Genomic DNA, 17,530 nt, shown 5'->3' with positions numbered 1-17,530 from the left:
AACACTTTCACAAATCAGAGCTGCCCATTTAATTGCTTAGTTAAGAAATCTTTCATTACCTTAAAAGACAAAGTTCCAGTCATTTGTACGCACTTAATCATTCATCCATCAAAATCTGACATGACATTCAACATTGCTTCTAGGCCTCAGATAACAATTCCTCCACGAGTGACCTGTATCAAAAGGCCAAACGCTAAAAAGCTCCAGGACCATTGCAAAGAAACTGGCATCTGGCCTATACTCACTAGATTTCATGGCATTCGGGGCGTTGGAAGGTGCATTCCCCCAGCCTGTTGTCGATGCTCCTGTATCATCTACTTCACCCCACCCGGGACTGGTTTCATTTGGCTCACCCCAGGCGGACGTACCATTATCTGGAGCAGGTGGAGTGCTTTTGCTCCAGACTGCACAAAGGAGAAAGAGTTTTCATTACAGACCATTTAGACAATAAACTATTTACTGCAGTGCAGTACCACTTCATTAATCTACTGCTTCACTCTTTTCGTTGAGGACTTTAGATTCTCAATAGCGTGGGTGCAACAGAGTTGACAACCGTTGACCTGAAACTCAGAGTGGGCACTGACCCCCAGAGACGAAAAGGAACAGAACGGTATGATGAGTAATATTCTTCTCCCAAGTTAAACATGAACCCCACGTCTAATGTTGTCCTCCTATCTGGTGAACTTTTGTGACTAATTAAAAAGCACCAGACTAACTTAGGGTTTTCATATACTGAAGAAAGAATAAGGACATATTTGAAGTACATATTATAACAAAATAGTATTCTTTAAAGCGTGTTTGAGTCAGAGATGACATACAATAACATCTTAATATACTTCCAGGCTATGTAAATTTTCTTGTCTGTATTTCAAAGACAAAAAATATTTTGCTAAATATTCCTTATCATACAGCAGAGCCAAATTGAGTTAAACACTTAAATCACAGACTTGTTCAAGTGTTAACTGAGTGTTTCAGAGCAAAAAGTTTTTGACTAAAAATAAGTATATTAGAGAAACAGGGAGAAATTCTTTAACAAATGTGATATAGCCTAGAGAAAAAGAGGTTGAGGGGAGGCCTTATCGCTCTCTACAACTACCTGAAAGGGGGTTGCAGCGAGGTGGGGGTCGGTCTTCTCCCAAATAACGAGTGATAGGATGAGAGGAAACAGACTCAAGTTGTATCAGGGGAGGTTTAGATTGGATATTAGGAAGAATTTCTTCACTGAAAGGGTCATCAGGCATTGGAACAGGCTGCCCAGGGAAGTGGTGGGGTCACCATCCCTGGAGGTGTTTAGAAGACGTGTAGATGCGGTGCTCAGGGACATGGTTTAGTGGTGGGCCTGGCTGTGTTAGGTTTACAGTTGCACCCAATGATCTTAAAGGTTTTTTTCCAAGCTAAATGATTCTATGATTCAACTTTTTCTTCAGAGCTCAGACTGAATATGCAGATTTGTCAGCCAACAAACATTTTCTTTTACTCACAAGCTGACCAGTATTCAGATCACAGTTACTGAGGCACAACAAGCAGAGAACTGATCGCTTCAAATTTTAAAGGCACTTTAAATACAGAACCAAACATTCAAATAAGAAATTGGTTTTCTTTATGGAATAAAACTATTAGGAACCAGAGGATACATGAGTGTGTCTCATGCACTGGAGGCTACACGAGTATCTCTTATGCGTTAAGGTTACACTTACATATAGGAGCTTGCTGAACAAAGGAACAACACTAGTACCTGATGCTTGTGATTTGCTAGTCATTGGAGTAGGCAGGCTCTGCTCCCGTGGGGCCTGTCCTCCTTGTGAGTTCTTGTCCCACAGGTTCACATTCTTGTAGTTATAACTGCTAGGATCTCCCCACGCTGAAGTGCCATCATCAATATCCATTTTTCGACTGATTGACTGTGGAGAAGGTTCTTCCCAGCCACTAGGCTCCTCCTCTTTGGGGGCAGCTGGCTGTGGTCCACTGTTCCAGTTTGGGTTTGGAGGTCGCCCATTACTTGGGGTTTGGGGTGGTGGACCCCAGGAACCAGAAGACTCCTGCTGTTGCTGCTGGTGCTGCTGCTGCTGCTTGTTCCAGGAGTTGGGCTGTCGACCCGTCTCATTCCATGTTGAAGTTCTTTTACAATCATCCCATCCACCCTTTGAAGCAGAGCTTGTATTTGCACCATTACCCCAAGTTCCAATCTCATTTTGCCCACCTTCGCCCCAACCAGACACTGGCTTGTTTCCTGCACTTTCCCAGTTGCTGTTTTTTGTTTGGTCAACTTCCTCTCCCCAACCGTTCTTTCCAGAAGACCATCCTTGATTAGGCTGCCGTTCACCCCACCCCTGATCCTTACTAGACCTCTCATTCCAAGAGGAAGATGATTTTTCTTCTGGTCTTCCTCCTCCCCAATTAGAAGAATTGGGGTTCTTATAGTCATTCCACCCTCCAGTATTTTTGGGGTCCTTCCACTCCGTTGGGGTTGAGAGCTCACCCCATCCAGACTTGATTTGATTGCTTTGGCTGGGTACATCGCCCCAGCCCCCTGAGTTCTTTGTCTGTGTGGCAGAGCTCTCCCACCCCTCAGTTCCTTTATCAGACTTCCCCTCGGGCCGCGGCATCTCTTCAATATCCCACACGGTATCTTGCTTAATTTGAGTTTGGCCCCAGCCGGTGTTTGAAAGCACTCGGGGGTCCAAATCAGTCCTGCTCAGCAAAGTCTGCAAGACTGCCTGGCAATCAGGATGCGTAGGCCTATATGATCGGCGTCCAGAATTGTGACTGTCACTACTTCCTGCTTTGTGGTTGCTTCCAGTGCTTTGACCTCCAACCTCACTTCCCGCAGAGCTGGAAGATCTTCCCCAACAGGGAGCCTGGGAATTGCCTTGGTTTTCAGGAAGAGGGTGGCCTTTTTGATTGTCCCATGCTCCAGTGCTAGAATTTGGTTGGTTTGGACCACTCCATTCTCCAATCTTCAGTTCATCAGACCCAGACAGCTGTTTCCATTCTCCCTGAGAGACCCCAGATGTTAATTTGTTCCCTTCACCCCATTTGCTTTCGTTTGCATGCTGAGGGCCAAAGTTCCAAGACCCACCACCCGTAGACCGGTTATTGTTATCCCAAGAATCACTTCTTGACCCATTAGGTTTTTGAACAGAAGCTCCTTTCCAGGAGTCCTCTCTATCCTTTCCATTGTTCCCATGGTTTCCAGAATTGCTCTGTCCAGAGACTGTGTCAGTTCCAGAAGACCCCCTAGCTGTACCCCAAGATCCAACACTCCCAGTCTTTCTTTCTCCAGTGCTTTGTGAAGGGGTGTCAGTGCTCCTGGAAGGGTTCCCCAAGCCCATTTCAAAGGGCATTCCCTTATTCTCCATAGGGTTTGGTGAACTTAAGTTCAAGGAGTTAGTGTTTCCATTTTTTGGTCCATCAGTGTTATGAATTTGAGCCTGTTCTCTGCCAGAGACAAAGTTAACACCCGCATTTTCCATCTTTGACTGCTGTTCCCTAGAGGTCTGACCTACTGTGCTAATCTGTACATTGGAGCTACCGCTATCAGATTCCAAAGTCCCTTTCCTAGAATTGCCCTCCTGAACCAGTGCCGGCCAAGCAGACGGGTTGCTATTTGGGTTAAAGTTGCTGAAGCCAGAACCGGGACTGATTCTATCTTGTCCACTCAAGTTCCTCCAATTACCTAGTCCATTGTTACTCTCGGCAGCAGGGTTGGAAGATTGAACAGATTTAGCCTTGGGATCAGATTTCCAGGCCCCAAGATTACATTCGTTTCCAGCGCTTCCAGACTGGCACTGGCTTCCTTTTCCTTTGTTACTAGTGGTGCTTCCTGGCAGAGCGTTCTTCTCCAAGCCAGGGTTCGAGGCACTGTTGTTATCGGTGGTGTTTTCGGAAGAAGACTCAGCATCTTTGCTGGCAATACAAGGCCACTCTTCCATGTCAGACCCGTCTACAATCACCTTGTCCCAGATGTGAGTTGGGTTGGCGTTGGTGCCGCTGTTGGAGGAGGCTCCAGGACCCCAAGTGGAATTTGCATAATTTGAAGCAGCCGCACCTCCAATTGCTGAATCTAAAAAAAAAATCAAAAAACAAAAAACACACCACACCCAAAAAGGTCATTAATAATCAGTATTATTTACAAGCACTGAACATCGCATTTTTGACACGACTGATTACTGTTTCTATTAATAAGAAACCTTCCCTCAAACAGGTAACAAAGTTGTTTTGGAAGAACTTCAGGTTGGAAAACACCATTGAAAATACTGATAAAAAGCTGCTTTCAACAAACTCCCCGCAAGTGTTTTGTGGGCATTTGAATTCACCGTTGACTCACTACTTCTGCTAACAGTCTAGCTCTAAGTTCAACATAATAATTATAACCCAGTTAATGAACATTGCTGATACTGGTTGTAGACTTCTCAAACACACATTTAAAATCATACTATATATAGAACAAGAATGTGTATGTGCACATATTCATATGCATGTGTCTGTACACGCACTCAGCTGTTGGTCTGCTACTCAGCTGACTCAAAGCAACCACAATTTATTACAGATCAAAAGATAAAAGATTGAAGACAAAAAAGCATCTAATGAATATACAAAGGTGAAGAAATCTATCCTTCAGCTTCAAATTATCTTTTTCAAGTTGATTTTGTTACTAGGAATTTCTTTCAACCCTTTGCAAAACAAATAAAATTATTTCCAAAAGTTACTGTAAATTGAAAGAGTCCAAAGCTACCCAAATTACAATTTCTATGTATTAACATGCATGCTGTACTCACTATGTAATTACTCTGCCTTTGTGTCACTGCCATATTTACCCCAGAAACCACAGTTTGTGTTTTTGTGAGCAGCAAAGCTATCTCTCTGCCGCTGGATGGAGGCTGGTAACAGATGTCACTTTTCGTTCTCTCTCTCACCAGCTCTACCTACTTCAAGTGCCCCAAGTTTCATGTCTCATTTGTAACAGTTCTGATGGCAGTTAAGCCCTTTAAGTCAACTGTATTCACTAACTCAACACAAAACTGTCCACTTTTTGATGGGTTAGTTTTTTGCTGGCTTAGTACATTGTGTGGGGTAACCCGCAAGTTTAATGAGCTTTGGAGTCACTATAAGGAAATTAGCAGGATGAATGACAATGAATAGGACACAGCTCTTTCATCTGTGGTGAACCAGTATTATGTCCTATGTGGTACGACCTCACATGGACAAGATATTTGTATTCAAAAGTTTTAAAGCAGACATAAATCAACACACTGCCACAATGGATGAAGCCTATGTCAGTGCTGGCAGCATGATGTCTGCATATATGCAGACGTGCTATCATCATTAGTTTAAAACATCAGCCAAGATTCCCTTGCCATCCACATAATTACCTCTGATCCTCTAAATAATTTAAGTCCATTAGTACTTCAGTGATGTTCTCTATACAGGATTCCAGTCATTTTTCTATGTATTTTTAATACCAAGGGACCCTAAATTGCCCTCACTACAAATTCCCCGTGATGAAGACTAAACACTCTCCCTTCTACAAAGCCATTTACTGAACCCTAATATATTAGTCTTATTCAGTTATTCCACCCAACCAGTTTAACTTACATTGCAGAGCTTAAAGTTCATAGTAACACCTGCATCGGTAGTCATACTTGAATACATATTGTTACTACCAATACTGCCTCATATGACAGCTTCGATGAAAATAAGGCATAATGACCTGGAAAAAAAAAAGGATTTTTCCCCCCCCACCCACTAAGCTCCTGTGTTACATATCCAGAAATGAAGACCACAATTTCTGGTTGCTAATACTTTTAATAGAAGGTGAACAGATCAGCTTTCAGTGCCTGTCTCAGGCTTTCAGTTCATTAGCTTAATCAGTGAACATCCACTGAATGCCTTGCAGATCCATCTTCATTGAGGGCCACCGGTAAAGATCCAGACTTCACAGCAAGGTTAGAACTCTCTTGTAAGCTTGGAATACTGATGAACAAAACTTTGTCTTCATCCATTAAACCCTAGCCACCAAGATCTGAAAGACCAAGCAGCTCCTATGCACATTCTGTTCCTTTTGTTGCCTTAACCTCAAGTGCAAACTTAACAATAGCAAGGAAGTGTGACTCTACCGATATTTATATCTGGCTTTTTAGCACACTGAGTAACCTTTTTTTTCCCCCCTCAATTAAAAATCTTTCTGATTAGACTGATCACAGGAGCAGCTTAAGGAGGACAGCCAAAGGCAAGTTCAAAAGACTGCAAGGTTGCTGTCTTTTGAACTTTGCAATGATTCTGCAAAACAATGATTCAGAGGCAGTTATGCACTTTGCAAGATCTTCACGTAGGTGATTTCAACAGAGCATTTCACATTTCGTTTCTGTGAAGATATTCTAAAAGTATTAAAATTGGGATGCCCGCTAACATAGTGTACCAGGACACAACTTTCTGGACTGTTTGATAAAACCAGCCTCCCCTTCCTATATTTGACAGTGGCAACAAATTTTTGGCAATTTATGGTTTTGTCTTAAGATAATGAGTAAGGGCTCTTGGTTCTTAAGCAGATTCTTCCTTAATAACAAACATGTTGAAGATAAACAAGTTTCTGATGTGACTAAAAGGACTAATTTTAAGGATGAAAGTATGGAAGTGAAATAAGTCAGAGTATTGAAATGGAGACCTGAAATGAGGCTGCAGTTTTGCTGTGAGATGGTGGTGTTTCTTAGAGGGTATGGTAACTATTGAAAGACATTCACAATAAAGTTTCAGCTTTGTTTCCCAAAATTGTCTTGCACATCCTGGATATCATTGGTATTGGAAGAATTATATACACCACCCTCCAACCCCCGTATTGCTATGAGACAATAGTAAATTTGGTGCCATCCTTCAGGGAACTAGAATTTTGCCATCTTACAGAAGCACTTCAATTCTGGTAGAAAAAGATCCATGTAAAGAAGGATTACGTATTGACTTTTTATATTAAAGCCTCACTAACACCATCTATAGCTATCTGGTGAATATAACGATGCGAAGGGGTAGGTAAGCTGCATTACTTTCCCCTTTGGGAACCTGCTTCTGTTTTCACATGGGATGAATTAATCACAGTATCAGTGTATAAGTGCCTGACAGAATCAGGCCCAATCTGAAATCCAACTTGTAAACAGCCAGGATCTCAGATGGGATTAATGATGTGTGAGACACATAGCAACACCATACTCCCCGTAAGCACTTTGATGGAGCATCTTAAGTGACAACCCTGGCCCTTCTCTTTTCCAGCTGCTCATTCCCACTCCTCTCGCACACCTATTTAACACGCTAGCACATACAGAATCATAGAATCGTTTTGGTTGGAAAGGACCTTTGAGATCATCGAGTCCAACCATATATGTTACCACGGATACTCAGTGAGTTGAACTGGTAAATCACCCAGACTGAAATTAGCTTTAAAAAACAACCTGGGTTAATTTTAATCCAAGTCAGCTCCTCAGCCCAGTTAACTGTGTTATGGTGCAGAAATTTGGATGGGGTGGGGCAGGTCTGAAGGATCCATATCTTTCTTGGCAACACTCCTGACTTACGTCAGGATAAAGGAACTAACCATTGGCATAAAAAGTAGCCACAATCAATAAAATACAATCATATAACATCTTAGTTGCTAAAGCACCATTAAACTAAATGTAAAAGTATGAGAATCCATAAAATCAAATTTCAGTCTCAAAAAACCAAGTATTAGGTGTCAAATTAATTATATAGAACTTAAGGAGCCTTTAAAATACTTAAAACTAGCCCTCATATAGTACATCCAACAGCAAAAAAAACGCAGTTCATGAGAAACTTTGAAAACTTTCAGAATGCTTCACTACCCCAGTCTCCTTTGTCAGTCTACTACAATCACTGTGAAGGTATAATAGTGAGGACATAATGCTAGAACTTTAGATATAGTTGAAAGACTTTCGGGTGTTTTTTTTCCTCTCTTCGTATTTCAGGTGTTTTATCAAAATCAGCCATGTTTAAGAGATCCGTTTTTAAACTGATTAGCTAAAACTTTGCCATTGTAGTTTGCAATTCACTCCCCCCCTTATTAAATAGGGAACATCAAAGACAACAAGATAAATAATCTGTCAAACAGGGATTTGTGACAAAGTAATTCAAGTACTGAAACCACAAAACAAACAGAATTATCCATTTTCCTAGAATCCTTTTTAATAAAAACAGTCATCCCACCCAGCTTGCTTGATTCTGTAGTTCCAAGTCACCTCCGTTTTGCCCTCTGAACCACAGAAAACTCTGAAAAGTTTATGCTTTCCAAGACTATGGTTAAAAAAACCCATCCCATTAATCTGGCATGGTTTTTAAAGGCAAACTCAGACATAGTGGTATTGTTATTTTCTTCTTTTGACTTTCAAGCTTTTATTATTTCTTTTTTAAACACCATTATTGTTAGAACTGAAGACGACCTTGACTTCTCAGATCACCTAAGTTTTCCTTTAGAAGGCAGATGTCTTGAGTGGAATTTTGTCTGTTCTACTAGCATAACTTAAGAAGGAAATATTATAGTTACCGCAATTCCCCAAGGGTCTAAAAAATTCAGGAGCAGTCATAGTTTCCCCATGCTCATAAAACAATTAATCTTAAAATCAATTTATCTTCTGGACTTCAAAGTGAACAGACAAGCAAAACCAGGACAGTCATTACTTTTATAAAAAGGCTTATCTAAGGAGAAAAACAAGATTACTACTAAAAAAAGTCAGGCACAAAAGAACCACCTTTCTATTTCATCCAGACAAGAAACGACAGACACCTGCCATTTGCAGACCTGAGATCTACATGTCTGTTTTACCAGATCACATAAAGAAGTGACAAGACAGGAAATTCATGCCATCAAAGAAACCTAAAGAGCTATTAAGAACTACTCGACTACTCGACAACCATAAAATGCTGTTTATGTGTGCACTGTGTTTACCTTGCTGTGATCTTAAGAGCATTACAGCACCCGATTCAAACCACCCAAAACATATTTTTTAAAAAAATTAACCCTCTTTCTTGTTCCATCTAGTAGTAAAGATTACATCCATTGCCGCTAACAGCAAAAGAAAAGTCTATACGCTAAAATAGTAGGAGTAAGCTCTCCGAAAGCAATCTGAGGAGTTTTAGTATATAATGATACGCTTATGCACAACTTTAGCAATCCCTTTTCTGCTGGGCACACACACATGTTCCTTTAATATTATTATTATTATTACTTGCCTGTTGCAGTCCCACTGTCGCTCTGCAGCAGTGCTCCTGTCACTGGTTGTGCGTTGTTTGGGTTTGCTCCTGGTGCTGTTGGGGGAGGAGGCCCTGCTCCACCCCCAAGGAGCATACAGGATGGTGGAGGGGGCTGCCCACGTTTCAGTAACACTTTGTGGTCCTGCTGGCAACGGAATCGCGGCGGCACCTCCCGAGGCATGTAGCGGGCGGCGCTTGGCGGTTGTCCGTTCGGCACTGCCACCCTTTTGGCATTGTTGCCACCATTGACTGGTGGCGATGGAGAGTTGCCAATTGGGCTGGCAGCCACTGGTTGGCTTAAACTTGGTTTCGTCACTTCGGGCACTGAAAAATAGGAAGAATGGAAATCAGAAATTTTTTCACTTAAACCTGTGTTAGCAACAAGAAGTCACTGCTACTCTTTCCTTTTATAATTTCATTCTGTGCAACTTATCGAAGAACAATTTAATTAAACAAGCAGGAATAAACAGTAGGGGTAAACCTCTTGCTTCCATGTACGACTCTGTACCCCACGATGAAACTCTGTCCTCAGCAAGTCTTTTGCTCTAGGCCTCAAATTCTTGGAAACGTAAAGTTGGCAAAGAATATCACTCTGGGCAATGAGTCATTTTAAAATATGAGCAGTCAAATATAACTGGTTTCCACCTCCCACTCCGTTTCCTGACCTTCAACTGGTTTTTGGATTGTTAAGCACCACCCTTATGGGAGATCTGAAATCAGATCCCAAGTTTTCACCTGCTTACCAGGCTACACAGCCACTGCCAAAACAAACAAACAAAAAAGGGGGGGGGGGGGGGGGGGGGGACAGGACGGGACCTCCAACCCAAAAAACTTCAAACTCTCCTCTTGGATTCAGAGTTAACAAATCTGAGTTCTCTGTACTGCTCTGAAATAAGGCAGTAACGGTTGACTCTCACCCAAAAGGCAATCCCACATACAGCGTTTGTATTGGGCTCACCTAAAGTTTCCCAGCTGGTCACCGGGTGCCCCTATAAGCAAGGACAAGCTGCTTCTGAGGGCTATTAGGCATTGGAGAAGAGGAAAACCACAAACAAATCCTTGAGGAACTAACACCATTACAAAATTTTCTTAAGAGACTCTAGACTTGTGACCCCATACTCACATTCTCCACTTGCTTTTTTGAAACAGCAAAAGAAATTCCTAGCCAGGCACCTAGAAGGTGTAACTGCTAAGACATTAGTCTCCAAAGGCAAGGAAAATTTAATGTATCTACTCTAGCCTTTGCTGAAGACTAATACAAGACAGGGATGTTCAGGAATCCCTCCCCAGCAAAGTGAACATAATCAGTAAAACTTTTCCTCTTACAAATACAAGGTCAAAACAAGTGAGTCTTCCTTTGGCAACATGAATGCATTATTCCCCACGTTTTATTTTCTAATTTCTCTATATAGGTTACATTGCCCAAAACAAGGTATTGTTAGCTGTAAAATCAAGTTACTAACTTAGTTCTCTTCTGTTAATAAAGGCAATTTCCCCACACAGTTTTTAGAAAACTGACACATAAATCAAGATTAAATACATTTTTAGATCAGCTAAAGAAGCTTAACTTGCAAGATGCTCACTCATCAGTCCTGCCTTATCTGTTGGACTTTTAGGTTCCTGAACTTCTCTTAAGCTTCCAAAACTAAGTAATTTTCAATCAAGTTGGTACCTCACCATAAGCAGTATTTCTCTGTCTTTCATTCCCTTTATATAGCTGGTTTCAGTTTTTGGTTACTTGTCTAAAACCTTTGCAAAACTGAAAACTAAGTATTTCAGCTAACCTATTTCATCCACAATCCTCACTCTCTCCAACTATTTCGATGCCAACAACACGGATAGCTTTAGGTTCTCCATTTTAGTCACCTGAACTTTTATTTCTTCTGAATACCCATCCTCAGTATTTCATCTTCACTTGCAATTCCCCTTTCCTTTTCCAACAGTTTTGATCAAGATTCACGTCTTGGCTCAAGTCAATAAAAAATACCCTTTAGGATCAAAGATTCTTACCTTTGGTTTTTTGATCTGTGACCTGCAAATTAAAAGCAAGAATGTAAATAGAGTTTTAAGAACCTCAAAACAAACACTGAACAGGCTGCGCTAAATCATGACCTTAATTTATTAGCACAAGAGTAATATTTGCTGTTACATCAAAATAATCAGCCGATGTACCACAAGTCTATACAGTATTCCTAGTCACATATATGAAGTTTTCAAAAAATACTGCCGCTCCTGTATACCTTTGCCTGATGCAAAAGTCCTGGCAGAAACAGTAATTACTTCACTCATCATGATTTTTAGTATTCACCCCCCTTCTTGTCCCAAACATGGGCTTCCAAAGCACAAATAAACACGTGCTACAGCCTTATAGTTCTTTCAGATTTTGGAGGTGAAGTATTTAACCGTACAGTTAAAGTGTAACAAAAACTTCCTTCTATGAGAGCATCCTTACAGCAGACTGATGGGGCTAGCAACGGAATTCCCACAGGAGTAACCACAGGTGAGAGTAGCAGTCTGTCTCTCTGCCATCTTCCTATTTCACCTTTCTCTTGGCATCTCTTCCAAGGAGAAGAAAGCCTAAACCTTACTGCATTCATTGCCACAATTACAAAAAGTACCAGCAATATCTATAAAGCACCAGACCTCAAAATCTCTTGAACGCAATAAGAAGTTGATTACTGAAGTGAGCCATCATGCTGGCCAACGTACCCAACATGTGGTTTTGCTTTACTTCTACATTCTTTCAGCATAGCAGATTTCAAGCTACGGTAGAGACAAACATACCACTGCTATATTCTCTGGAATCATGTGTATTGTAGCATGTTTTGAACCTGTCGATCATGAGTTCCACTACATAATAATGGAAAAACCCTAAAGATCATCATGTGTCAGGTTCTATGACACCTATTCTTAAAAGAAATTGCTGAACTAGTCCATAATTCTGGAAAGCACACAGTGACAGTATAGAATAATGAAAACACAAGTAAAAAGCAGTTTATTGTTTAAACCAGCCAAGCCAGAACTCCTTTGTATGGTAAAGAACAAAAACACAAACTGCACTGAATTGCTATGGCATCATTTACTTTGCAAAGATGAACACTGCAATACGCAAAGTGGAACATTCACTATATAACACGAAATCTTAACCATCCTAACTTCAAAGAATTACGTAATCCATAAGTCTCCAAGACCCTAAAAATGCACCTGTACCAGAACTGCATCTGTACTCAGTCAGACATCAGTTTTCACTTCACTTATGAAAAATCCTGTATGCGTCAAATTGCATCTTCTTCCGTAACACAGTTTAAAATTCTCTTAAGCACTTCAGTGACTCTGCTGCTCCACTACTAAAGGAAAAGGGGGAAAAAATTTTTTCCTAAATCCAATCTGGTAATGCTGATATGTCTACTATGGTCAACAGTAAACATATTCAGTAAATGAGTAACTCGTCTACCTGGAAGAACCCCATTTTATCAAATCTTTAAAGAATTCTACACCACAACCACAGTTTGCTTTAGGAACAAAACCCCACAATTACTTCTGCCTATATGGCATCTTTCTCCTAGTTAAAATGACCTATTTTTGTGATGATTTTTTTTTTTTTTTTGGTCTAGAATACAAAAGCTGAGAAGATGTCACACTGTCTCAGATTTACAGCTGTCATCTCTCTGTGGACAACCTATAAGCATCAGCAGGGCAAGAGCAGCTATAGTGAACGGGGAGGTGGAGTCAAGCTCAGCCTTCTGACAAGCTACCAAACAGCCCCTGGGACACGAACCACAGGAATTTAGCCGGTGAATTTGCTTGCATAACCTCTGTGGGAGTGATTTTTAAAATTTTTTTAAATTTCAGAAGATTCAGACAGAAACAATTGTTTCATGTTGTACAAACTCTGTCTGAAAAAGCTACCCCCAAATCCTTACTGCTTGTTTGATCAACACCACCACAGTCACTAAGAATGAAGACACACATTTATGTTCTGTCCATTCGGTTGCCTGCTTTGCTGTTCCTCAGTATCTCCAAGTATTACTGTTAAATTTGGTCTCTAGTGTTTACCCTTCCCAAGATTTTAGCAAAATATTGTAACATTCAATCATACTGAATAACTTTAGTAGGTGAGGGACCACACAGGAAAGCTGGCAAATCTCCTTTGTATTCAAAGCACCGATTCCTCAGTAAACGCTCACAGCACTGTTATCGAGATGCTTGGTACAACCCTTTCAGGTTTCTCTTGCATCATTGAATATCAGCCTGTAATTCTCAAGACACTTATCTTTATTTACCAGAGTCTGCTCCTCCTGGTTCCTATACATACTTTTTGTACTTCACCATTAAACAGCAGCAACACTGAGGCAAAAAGACACTGAAGAAACCTTATTCTGTAGCTACTGATCTTTCACAGTATTATTGGGGATGTATCAACACAGTGGCTGGATAAAGACAACAGAAATACACCAGTTTATCCACACCTAATTTAAACTCATAGACTTGAATTGGTGAAAAAGCCAGATTTTCAAATCCCGGATAAACCAAAATTTAACTGAAATTGATGCTGGCTGTTCTCAGCAGACACTACAGAATCTAACAGAGTGACATCTGATATTTCATAGGATCTGCTGTTACTGAAGCAACTGAAAAACACAAGACTACTGAAAAAGTAAAGCTTTCTGCTCTCAATTTCACATAATCATTGAGGTTGGAAGGGACAGCCTCTGGAGATCTAGGCCACAGTTCTCATCCTTGTTTCCCACCTGCCCTCAGGATTCTTCCCAACTCAAAAAAAACACCAGCAATAAACCCCATCAAAACCAGATTGCACAGGGCCATGTCCAACTCGGTTCTCAGCATCTCCAAAGATGGAGGCACCACAACCTCTCTGGGAAACCTGGTCCAGCGGTTGCCCAGCCACACACACAAAAAAGTATTTTTCCAATCAAGTGGAATTTCCTGTATTTCAATTCGTGCACAATGCCTTGTGCCTTGTCACTGGGCACCAGTGAGAAGGGGCTGCCTCCACCTTCTTTACTGCCTCCCACCAGGTATTTATATACATTGGTTGTTAAGATTCCCCTGAGCGTTCTCTTCTCCAGGCTGAACCATCCCACCTCTCTCAGCCTCTCCTCATTTGCTAGATATTCCAGTCCCTTCATCATCTCAGCGGCCTTTTGTTGGACCTGCTCCAGGATGGTTACATCTGTCTTGTACTGGGAAGCCCAGAACTAGACAGAAAGGATTTTACCAGTCAAAAAGCAAAGATAAAGCTGCAAGAGACTCAAGCTCATCTATCAAGTTAACTCCTAGAACAATCAGCAAAAATAGAGAGCTTCTAATAGACCAGGTGTTCAAACTCATTTTCTGAGCGAAAACAATTTTCAGTGACTTATCAATTCTCCACAGCTCAGACTCAAACTGATACACTTCAGCAGAAGTATTATTAGGTACAGAAAATGTAAAACCTAAGTGATACCTAGCAAAAAATAAAGGGAACCTTCAGTAGTAAAGATTTCATATAAACTTCCTTAAGGACTTAAAAAAAAAAAGTATCATCTTGGTCTAGAAAATATTTAGTGCTTTTTACTCCAAGACTTGCAAAAGCCTGGCAGCATTTCCATCCCCAAACACCTCAAAACAGCAGGAGCTGCACAGACGAAGAGAACCCATATCCAGTAATTTAAATTTAATATTTTATATCAAAAAACTTCTTTTACTTCACATAGAATCATAGAATCATTATGGTTGGAAGAGACCTCAAAGATCATCAAGTCCAACCGTGTACCTGATGCCACCATGTCTACTAAACCATGTCTTGAAGTACCACATCTAAACGTACTAAGGAGAAAAAATGTCCAAGTTAAACACTTAAGTTCCAGAAAAAAATGATGCAAAAACTAGTTTTTAATGAGGTATCACTCTAACCAATCAAGCTTTTAAGCTCAAATACAAACAATTTAACATCTTACTACTCCCCAACACTATTTATGTTCCAGCTGAATAAAAGAATTCAAATATCAAAATCTACCTTCTGAGCAGATTCCTTCTTTTTCTTATCCTCTTTCTTCCTTTTCTTGTCTTCCATTAACTGTTCTTCCCTTTCTTGCTCCTTCTCTCTGCCAAAACATGAAAAACAACGGTATGAGCACAATCAAGTTCTATAAGAACCACCACGCATACTATATTCCTCTTCCCCCCCAGAAAGGAAGTCAAGATACTGGATACCTCTTATCATCATACTTCATTTGCATTTGAGGGTTTCAGTCTAACTGAGATAAGAAAAGCACCTTCTACCTCAGTGTGGTCACAATCATGCCACTTGCTGCATAAAGCAAAATTCCTTTATTCAGATCAGGGCTCTTATGGCAGTACCGTATATAAATTAACTGCAGGTCTGATATTAGAAAATATCTTCAAGACATTTTGGCCAAAGTATCCTTTTAATTGGGTTGTGCTATTATTTAATGAACAGTCTCATAAATCTTTTCATACGGTAAAAAAAAGGGAAGTTGTAATTTAATATAAGATGGTTTGGTCTGATACAACATTTATCTTCAAAAGGGGAAGAGATTATTCTATTGCCTGTAGCTATGTCACTTGTAAGAGACTAGAAGTGTCATATCAAATCAAACCCATCATTTATTATACAAATCACTAATTTAATTTCTAGCCTATTGTACCCACCCACAGAATTTTTGTGACGAAATCTGTAATATAAATTACTTTCCAGGGAATCTATTTTTTCCATAAGAACATTCTTTCAAAAAAGGAAGAAAAATACGTGCAGTTGCTATTGTTGTCAAGCTATCATCTCGTTGCTATGTTTCCCATCAAATATGAAAGTACCAGAAAACAGTTAATCTACTGCATATGTGCTATTGGCTGAGCTGTTTCTATGGTGAATCACATTTTCGTTAACCAGTTCTCTTCATCTCCTCAGAAGTAAATTTAAGACCAAGTTTTCAGCTCACTTGGAGTAATTTCTTTTTATAGGGTAATCTTAAGACAAAGACAATTAATTAATGTAGAAAGATGATCTGACAGATAAGGGGTAGAATCAGAGAGCACAGATGTGTACTTTACAAATGGGAAACAAGAAGTATAACCCATGAACAAGATTTTATAAAAAACCAGAACACCTTTATAAATGAAACGGGAGTTTATAGTAGTACCAAACCATTTCTTATATTTACGCACAAATCAAAGCTCTTTTTTGACCACAGCTTAAAAAAAATAATCTTACAGTTGAGTTGGCTTTGCTGTCACATCACTCAGACTTCTTCTTTTGGATTTATATGCTATAGGTAATATTTTGGTTTGCATTTTTACTAGATACAGCCAAGTCAGTGTACAAAGAGACATCTACATAACTAATTAACTCCTACAAAAATATTTTGGGATGTTATGTGTTAACAGTTTCCTGATTAAGAGAGTTCTTTGAAGTCCTCAAAGAGAAAAGGTTCTATGGACAGTAACCAAATATCTCCCTGGTTTCTAACGTTAGGCTCTCCTTCTTCATGGATGGAGAAAATGAAGAGGGGCAAGAAGAGTCCTGAGGGACAACATCCTGAGGTTATTACCAAATACAATTCACACATAATGGCTTAAGTTCAGTCTGCATTTAACAAAGTTTGAAGCAAGCATTCCACATCATACAGAACAGTGCTTCATGCACTCTGTCTGGCATTGCTTAAGCCAGGTCAATTCTTGCTCTTTTCTGTTCTCTATAAAATGTCAAAGCCCACTTCCCAGCCCTAAACTCTGGCAAGGAAAAGCTCTGCAGGTTTTTCAGTTTTACTGACGCACAAGCCATGAAGGACTGGGGAAGTTAATATACTTTGCATTGTCTGTCACGGCACTGAGAAAAAAATTTTGTTTTCTTTGAGGCAGATTGTAAGCAATCTGAAAAAGCTCTCACCCTCACCTTTCAAAGTTACTATAATCTCAAATTATGTTTACTACTTTTGCACTGCCAAGCTCTGTGTGCCTTTTGGGCTGCAGTGCCAGTTACAAGTATGCTACTTCCAAAAAACTTTCTTGCGGCAGGCAAAAGTTTAAGAGTTGTCTTCAAAGAGCTGCTGAAAGAGGGTAGGATCAAAATACAAAATGACTTCCAGTAACTGCCTGGCACACAGCCTACCTTCTACTTCAAAACACCTTCCTAGTTTTGTGAGCAGAAGAGCAGGGAATGGAAAAGAATGAGAAAAAGGTCACATTCACAATCAAAGCTAAAGCTGTGGCTTACAACGACACGTAGCACTAATACTAAAAGGGACCAAGGACAGAA

The 17,530-nt window shown here is 40.2% G+C and overlaps 1 protein-coding gene across 1 annotated transcript; it reads right to left on the bottom strand.

Moving 5' to 3' along the window:
* Positions 1–245: 245 nt before the first annotated feature.
* Positions 246–15,355, bottom strand: LOC104156573 (trinucleotide repeat-containing gene 6B protein-like; the record flags this gene model as incomplete). Its single annotated transcript, XM_009709021.1, has 5 exons — positions 15,272–15,355; positions 11,263–11,284; positions 9,232–9,576; positions 1,736–4,063; positions 246–404 (listed from the first exon to the last, which is right to left on the bottom strand). Coding segments are annotated over exons 1-5 (2,911 nt in total), but the record flags the coding sequence as incomplete, so codon positions are not given.
* Between the last annotated feature and the right edge of the window lie 2,175 nt (positions 15,356–17,530).

Source organism: Cariama cristata, unplaced genomic scaffold, assembly GCF_000690535.1.
Source record: "Cariama cristata isolate BGI_N322 unplaced genomic scaffold, ASM69053v1 scaffold15461, whole genome shotgun sequence".
In the NCBI taxonomy this organism is placed as follows: Eukaryota; Metazoa; Chordata; class Aves; order Cariamiformes; family Cariamidae; genus Cariama; species Cariama cristata.
Note: the sequence above shows the minus strand (reverse complement) of the source record. Positions and strands in the feature narration are given on the sequence as shown.